This window comes from Lathyrus oleraceus, chromosome 5 (assembly GCF_024323335.1).
Source record: "Lathyrus oleraceus cultivar Zhongwan6 chromosome 5, CAAS_Psat_ZW6_1.0, whole genome shotgun sequence".
In the NCBI taxonomy this organism is placed as follows: domain Eukaryota; kingdom Viridiplantae; phylum Streptophyta; class Magnoliopsida; order Fabales; family Fabaceae; genus Lathyrus; species Lathyrus oleraceus.
The window spans coordinates 290,136,134-290,144,324 of NC_066583.1; the positions used below are offsets into that span (position 1 = coordinate 290,136,134).

An 8,191-nucleotide genomic window follows, 5' to 3' on the forward strand; every position below is an offset into this window, starting at 1 on the left:
TTCACATTCACCACACATACAACATACATCCATATTAGGATTATTTTGATAAAATATTAATCTACTGTTATCAAAATGAATATCACGTTATAGATAATATTCTTAGCTTCGTAACAGTCTAAACGGCACCTCAAACGAAGTTACGGTTCAAAAGTTATTAAATTTACAAGTTTTTCAAAATGCTGTCAAAAACTAAAAAATTTGCTGTTGCGAAAGCTGTCAAAAACCAGAAAATTTACCGTTGCGAAAATGCTATTGTCCAGCACCAATTTTCATCATAAAACCATATTAATCCATCATTTTTCATGAAATAAATAGTTATACAACCTATATATATCATATAGCAACTATTAGGATCATAGAAACAAGATTCTAAGCTCCACTAATTTTCACCAAAATCCAAAATCAACCATTTTCAAGTGAAACTCAAACATGCAATTATACACCAAATCATGTTCTATACACATACTCATTCATGTAATTCAATATAGAAACATCATAGCATAACATAAACATCAATTTCATGGATTAAAACATAAACATATGTTAGGGTTTCTCAAAAATCAAAATCCTCAAATCATAAGTTCATAATATCTAACCCACATACATTACATACATTATGTTTACCCATAACCACTTGAAATCCCACCCTTACCTTAGTATAGATGAAATCTCTAGGTCCTTCTTCTTTTAGTTTCCTCTTCTCCTCTTTTTCTTCTCTTCTCTTCTATTCTCTCTTCTTCTCTTATTTTACAAAACTAACTTTAATCTCTAAAACTCTTACTATCTTTTTAATTCATAATGGGCTTAACCCACTTATCCACTCATTCTAATTAATTAGGCCATTACTAGACAATTGTTATTTCTACTTATAAAATTCAATTATTCAAATAATACATATATTCAAATAATTCAAATAATCACCGTAACACATATTTAATTAATTATCACATCAAAGAATGATTAATTAAAATAAACACCTAATAAATAAATACGAAAATTAAATCTGGATGTAGGTGCCGCTGTTCTTTTTAGAAACAAGTAATAATTGAAGTAGGTGGTAAATAATCTTGAACCGGTAGTGATGCTTTCCAACGCACAAGCCAAATTAAAATTTAAGATGATTCTAGTGAAAAATGTACGTTATTTTTTTGGTGTGAGATGACTTTTATAGGTTAACTAATATAAAATGGATTTGAATCAAATTGAATTTTAATCATTTAGGCATTTGATTAGTTCAAAATAATATATATATATATATATATATATATATATATATATATATATATATATATATATATATATATATATATATATATATATATATATATATATATATATATATATATATATATATATATCCTGGCAAAATAAAATAAAATAAATGTTTCACTAAATCCCAAAGACAAAGCGATGTCAGGCCCATTCTTGTACAGAAGAAGTTAGGCCCATTCTAAATACACCAATTCATCATTCCTGCTATACACTGCTTCTTCCTTCAGCCGCTCAAAACCAGCTAGGGTTTCACTTCTCGTAATTTCTCTTCCCAAATCATTTTGCTACTCCCATTTCATCCCACTCAGTTAACATTTTTCCTTCGTTTTTTTCCACAGCTGTGAGATCTGTAGCTTGTTAGAAGCTGAATCTATATCAAAATGAGGTATAATCGAATTTCACTGCCATCGAATTTGTGCTTTGTAATGCATTTTTTTGATTATAGATTCAAGGAAAATCGCTATGCTATGCTAGTGTTTCTGATTTATTTATTGTTGATGGATTTGTAGTAAGCTTCAAAGTGAGGCAGTGAGAGAAGCAATCTCAGGAATCATGGGTGATTCCAAGGACAAACAAAGGAAGTTTGTGGAAACTATTGAGCTTCAAATTGGGCTCAAGAACTACGATCCACAAAAGGACAAACGTTTCAGTGGCTCCGTCAAATTGCCACACATCCCTCGCCCCAAGATGAAGATTTGTATGCTTGGAGATGCCCAACACGTCGAAGAGGTATACATCTTCTCTAATTATTCAACTGTGTTTTGAATATTCAAATTTAGTGCTGCAGTGTTATATCCCAAGTTAACGTTGCCTCATAGTTTATAGGCTTTCACTTTAGTTTTGTGCTTTTGTATGGTGAAATTTATTGAAATGCTACCATGCTTCTGAAGTTATATAACCTAATTCTGTATCCACTGTTCACATAATTGTTGCCATATTTAGGTTCAATGGTGCTTGTTTGATATTTTGTGCTTTAGTGTATTGTTAAATGGTGAATTGTAGGAAGAAATTTACCATTAGTTGTGAATGTAGAATTACTTGTTGTTTTTAATTTGTTTGAAAACATAAAACATCAATGCCCTTCAATAATTATTCATCCAGTTTTTGCCTAGTCATTTGTGTTAAAGTTGTTACTCCAATTTGCAGGCAGAGAAAATAGGTTTGGAGTCGATGGATGTTGAAGCTTTGAAGAAGCTCAACAAGAATAAGAAGTTGGTGAAGAAACTAGCCAAGAGGTACCATGCCTTCTTAGCTTCTGAGGCAGTCATTAAGCAGATTCCCCGTCTCTTGGGTCCTGGTCTCAACAAGGCAGGCATGTTTTTTTTCTATCTTATATTGTATTTTGCATATTTTGACCTTTTAAAATTGAGAGCATTTAGCACAGTTGTTTTGATAATTTGATATGATGTATTGCAGTCTTTTTACTTATATATTATTATGATTTGTGTGTTTTAGCTTCTGATTTTAAGTACTAGTATCCTAAACATCTTTAAGAGGATTTTGAATGGTTCTTCCTGCTATTTTCATTCAGTGAATTGCTTTGTTTGAATAAAATGTTTATTGTGTCTTAACTTTATATTTCACAATTTTCAATTATGTTTATTGATTTTAATATTTATATTACTTTTTCAGGCAAGTTTCCAACACTTGTCTCCCACCAAGAATCTCTTGAGGCAAAGGTTAATGAGACCAAGGCTATGGTCAAGTTTCAGCTTAAGAAGGTGCTCTGCATGGGAGTAGCCGTGGGCAATGTTAGCATGGACGAGAAGCAAATCTTTCAAAATGTTCAACTCAGTGTTAACTTCCTAGTCTCTTTATTGAAAAAGAACTGGCAGAATGTGAGTATTTCATTTATCATTGATCAAAATCTTTGCTCTGTTTGCTTCTGTTAATCTAATATATATTGCTCTGCTGATTTCAGGTTCGATGCTTGTATTTGAAAAGTTCCATGGGAAAGTCTTACCGTGTCTTTTAGGAAGTTTATTTTCTTAACATTGTTCCGATATTCAGCGGCGCGCAATCTCTCTCTTTAGTTATCCTAATAGTTGGATAGAATATTTCATCTTCTCACAATTTTGCTGGTTTTTTAATGTTAATTTTTGTCTTTATGTTAAAATACTTGATGATTTTACGATTGCTGATTTTGGCGCCTGACTCATTTCTGATGGAACTTGTGCATTTATAAATCCGAAGATGTAAACAAATTATTGTCCAACATGAAAACCTGTGTTTCGGAGCAGTGCACAGGACCAGCTTTCAAAGAAACAAATTTGAACATTTAGCCCAATTCATTCTTTCACTTGAAATCCCCCTTCGGTATCTTATAGAATGCAAATCTTTCAGAAATATGTTCCTCTAACTTTTTCCTTAAGAATCTCAAACACCTATTAATTCCTGTCCCTCTAACTTGGAAAAAGTCAATGAGAAATATGTTCTAAAAATGCTAAAAGAATATTTTCTGAAAGAGAGATAGTTGTATGATTCAAATCATCAGAAAATGAATGAGCTATGATGTTATTTATACAATTGTCAATAGGACGCACAAAATATGTTAAAAAATCGATTCAGTTTCTTTTCACCGGTTAAAATTTGAGTTTTTGAGAGTGAATTGACTCCTGTGGAGTTTAAATTGGTTAACATGAGAAAATTCCAAGAGCATGTGGTCTAGAGTAAGAACTATTTTATTCAATACTGCCCAAAATTGGTTCAAAAATTGATTTATCAAAAAATGGTTTAAGATTTGAGTTTAACCGAATAAGATTTGAGTTTAACTAATTATGATTATGATCAGATTTAGGGCAGTATAAAAATTTCAGTCAGATTTAGGGCAGTATAAAATTTCAGTACAAAAATTGATTTTTAAAATATTATTTCAGATATTTTATCATTTTATTAAAAAAATATATTAACACTTTAAGAAATTATTTAATTTTCGAGGCTATTTTTTGTAAAAATTAGTTTTTGAGATATAATTTTTTTTTAAATTATAATTTTGATTATATTTTGATATTCAATAATTATATTTATGTTATATGATATTAAAGTTAGTCGTTAAGAAAAAATAAATATTAAAATACTTCTTTTAATTCAATTCAGGCAAGCCCATAATTAAATTAATTTTCTTGAATCGATTAAAAGAACCAAAATTAATTCTTGCAAATGAGTGGCCAAAGACTCCATATCTTGAATTGATTCTCAAACAACATGCCTGAATCAACCAAAGACTCCAAAATTCATGATAAACAAATTTTGATGAAATAAATTGATTCTAAAATATATGCATATAAGATTATTCAAACCTAAAAAGATACATAAAGAACACTATATACTTTTGAAAATGGTGGAGATCAAACTTAAACTTATATTTTAGAGGGTATTTATAGAGTTAAACCCAACTTAAATTTCAAAATGATAGTAGAGCATATCATAAATGAAATTACCTTATTCTTTTACCACTTAAGTGAACTGATATGTTCTCAAGTCTCCCCATCAAATATTAGTGTAAAGGATTTGTGATGATATGATTTCCATCATTAATAAAGTTTAAACATTCTCTTTAGTCCTCGTTTTCTTCAACAATTTCTTATGAAAAACCCAACACTCTTTTTATGGGCAATGTGCGCACTTGATTTATCTATAGTTTTTCCAATGATAGAGTTATGTATGTAAACGTTCTAATATGTCTCCGGCTATATTATACGAACACATTTAGATTTACCACTTCATCGTACACTTTTAGACTTTTAGAGTTAGTGGACCATCTTCTAAATTCATCATACATATTCCTATTAATAATAACAGGTGTCCCAAGATAAGAAATATATCCTCATCTTCAGACATCTCTAAATAAATAAATAAATCTACTATAAAGATAAATGTGTCTATTTTTATTAGGACGTCTTCAACTATCCCATATGGACATTTAATGATATAATCTATAAAATGTAAAGTCATATTAGTGTCGATGTGTGTTCTAATGCTAAGACTCATATAGATTGATATCGGCATCAAAGTGACACTAGCTCCTAATTTGATTAGAACTTTCTTGAATGTCTTATCCCTTATTATGCAAGGAATGATAACATGTCCAAGATCTTTGTGTTTAATGGGAGTCTTCGTACCATTTAATGTGACACTACATTTCTCGAATAATATCACCGTCTTATCTCCCGTGGTCTTCTTTTTAGAAATTATGTCCTTCATGAACACTGCGTAATCTACTTAAGTGCTTCAAAGAATAGATTTCTAAACACCTCAATAAATTTGCCAAATTTTTTCTCACATTTGTATTTTTTTCAATCTCTAAGGATAATGAAGTCTTATATTAAGTTTTAACAAATTTTCTTTTTGATGTTTAGCAGACCCTTTTTTTTCTTGTGTTTCCATATATTTGGTTGTTGTATTGTGTTCTATGACATCTATATTGACCTCTATTATTTTGGATGGTATTTCATTTTCCTTTGTTTTTTTAATTCTCTTATTCAATCTTATGGCTTAATGCTATGATTTATTAGATTTGTGAATGCAATCCTTAGAAGACTCTTGTGAGCCTGTTGTTAGATTTTCTGGGCTATATGATCAATATGCATTTCTAGATTTTTTTATATATGTTGAAGTGTTACTATGATCATTCCTCGTTTCTTTTTTAAATTGGGCACTTATGGGGTGCATTTTTCAATGGCCACTTTCTACTTTCCTTTTTTTAGTGGAGTTGTTGAATGATTATATAATTTTGTTGTCCTTCTTGGTATTATCTTTTAGGGCCCATTGTTGGTCTTTCCAAGAGAATTTAAGGTGGTTTTTCCATTTAGGGTTGCAAGTGTTGAGTATGGATTACCCTGTAGATGACCATTTTGATTGTTAAGAAATTTCATTGATTCCATCTGCATGTCATTAGTTAGACGAGCTTCACAATTCTCATCGAAATTAAGTCCTCCACATATTTCACAACACATGTCGTTATTCTGTAAAACTTAAGCGACCTGTGATTTTCCCAAGTTTAGTGTTCTCATTATTCTCTCAACTTTAGTTGATAGCTATTCCACAAATGTTTTCTAATTACCGGCTAGCTTAAAATCAAACAAACCTTTTTTAGTAGCAGATCATCAACCATATAACTATAAATGCTCATTTGTAGTAGTAGCCTCAACAAACGTGGCAATTCCAACAGCTGTTATGAAGTTTGATGAGCCATTGACTACTGTATACATCAAATATTTAGTCTTCAACTTTTGATTGTTGCAAAATATTCATGTGTTAGGCATGCGACTAGAATTTTATTGAATCTCTTGTAAGCCTCACCAAGTGACCTTACTTCTTTTTGTTTAAAGTTGTTATCTTATACCATTTTCGAACAAATAAGGACACGTAAAAATATTCATTTAAAAATATTTTGTCCATTACTAATCAAACCATTCTTCAACATCTTCTATCAAACTGAAAGAAAACAATCTCAATCTATTTCCTTCTTCAACATGCTCATCCACCTTAATAGTGGTACAAATAGTGAGGAAATTCTTTAGGTGTTTGTTAGCGTCTTCATTCATCCTCCATGAAAACTATCTACGTTTCAACTTATATAGCAGTGTTTGAATTCAAAATTTGATACGATCATAGGGTGATTAACGATGGTCAACTTGTTATTGTTTACGTATATAGTGTCATAGTCAAGTAGTGGTATTTCCATTAAGGTGGAGTATGTTCTCCTATATTGTTGTTTGACTCAAATGCCTCTATTTATATTTTTGCATCTAGTTCTTTGTGATCAAGTTCCACTATTTCCTTTTGCTTTCTCAATCGAGCTTCCTTCCGATTTGCACGAGTGATCTTCTCGAATTCTACATCAAAAGTTAATTTTGCTAAGGACTGACATCACATACAATATTAAACAAAAAGATATTGATAAAAATAATTAAATAAAAATTTAAATCATAAATTTTATTTTAGAGAAATAAATTTCAATTGATATGAAGTGAATAAAATCCTATCATTAATTGACAATCCCCTACGATGACGTCAAAAATTTCATGTGATTTTAGCAAGCGTACTAAATTGTTAGTTATGGAGTGTAGAACTCAAAGATGGCTAATCTTTATCAAATTCTAATTTCATTACCTAATTAAATAACATATTTTGGTTTAATTGGTTGTATTTTTAAAGAAGAGAATAAATCAAAATTAATTATCATAAAATTCTATGACTAAAAATGTCAGGGACAAGACCGTTGTTTCCCCAGTATTATAAATTAACCATGCAAATGAATTTTCATATTCAATTTGGTTAGTGATTATCTATATTATTTATCCCCAAGTTCTTAGTGAATAAAATTTTATTTAAGTCAATCCCTAAGGTCTGAAGTGAATCTTAAATAAATATAAGTTTTTCGCCTATAAAGAATATAAATGGTTTCAAGGGTTCATCCATAGTTTTAGGTGTCGAAGGAAAAAATACCGTTTATCAAAGCATTAAACGATGAACTATCAATCTAACAAAAAAATATACATCATTTCTGTTGGAAATCCCCCAGAGTCTATGAAGAATTTCAATCAATCTTGATGAACAAGATTGTTATCATCCACACAATAACAATAAAAGAAAAGAACAATGGAGAAAGAAAGAAAGTAAAGAACGATGAAGGAGAAGGGTAATGAAATTCTCCAGAGTTTCTCTCTGTCCACAAATTGTGGAAAACTTCTTATTCACTTTGCAACTGCAAAATACTGTGAATTACAGTGTTATGAATACTATATTCACTTCATTACAAAAATAAGGGTTACTCCCTCTATTTATAGATTTAGGTTAACTTGGACCTCAAGCCAAAACCCAAAATAGCTAACACTACTAAAATAGGCCTAAGTTGAAATCTTGTGTGAAGCAACATGCTTCGACACTTCAACACACTAACATGACTCAACAC

At 30.3% G+C, this 8,191-nt stretch overlaps 1 protein-coding gene across 1 annotated transcript; it reads left to right on the plus strand.

Moving 5' to 3' along the window:
* The first annotated feature begins 1,386 nt into the window (after nucleotides 1-1,386).
* Nucleotides 1,387-3,433, plus strand: LOC127083983 (60S ribosomal protein L10a-1). The gene is made up of 6 exons (XM_051024347.1): nucleotides 1,387-1,533; nucleotides 1,614-1,660; nucleotides 1,785-2,004; nucleotides 2,422-2,587; nucleotides 2,908-3,113; nucleotides 3,197-3,433. The coding sequence occupies exons 2-6, from the start codon at nucleotides 1,656-1,658 to the stop codon at nucleotides 3,248-3,250; spliced, it is 651 nt and encodes a 216-aa protein (XP_050880304.1). The 5' UTR covers nucleotides 1,387-1,533; nucleotides 1,614-1,655; the 3' UTR covers nucleotides 3,251-3,433.
* The last annotated feature ends 4,758 nt before the right edge of the window (nucleotides 3,434-8,191 follow it).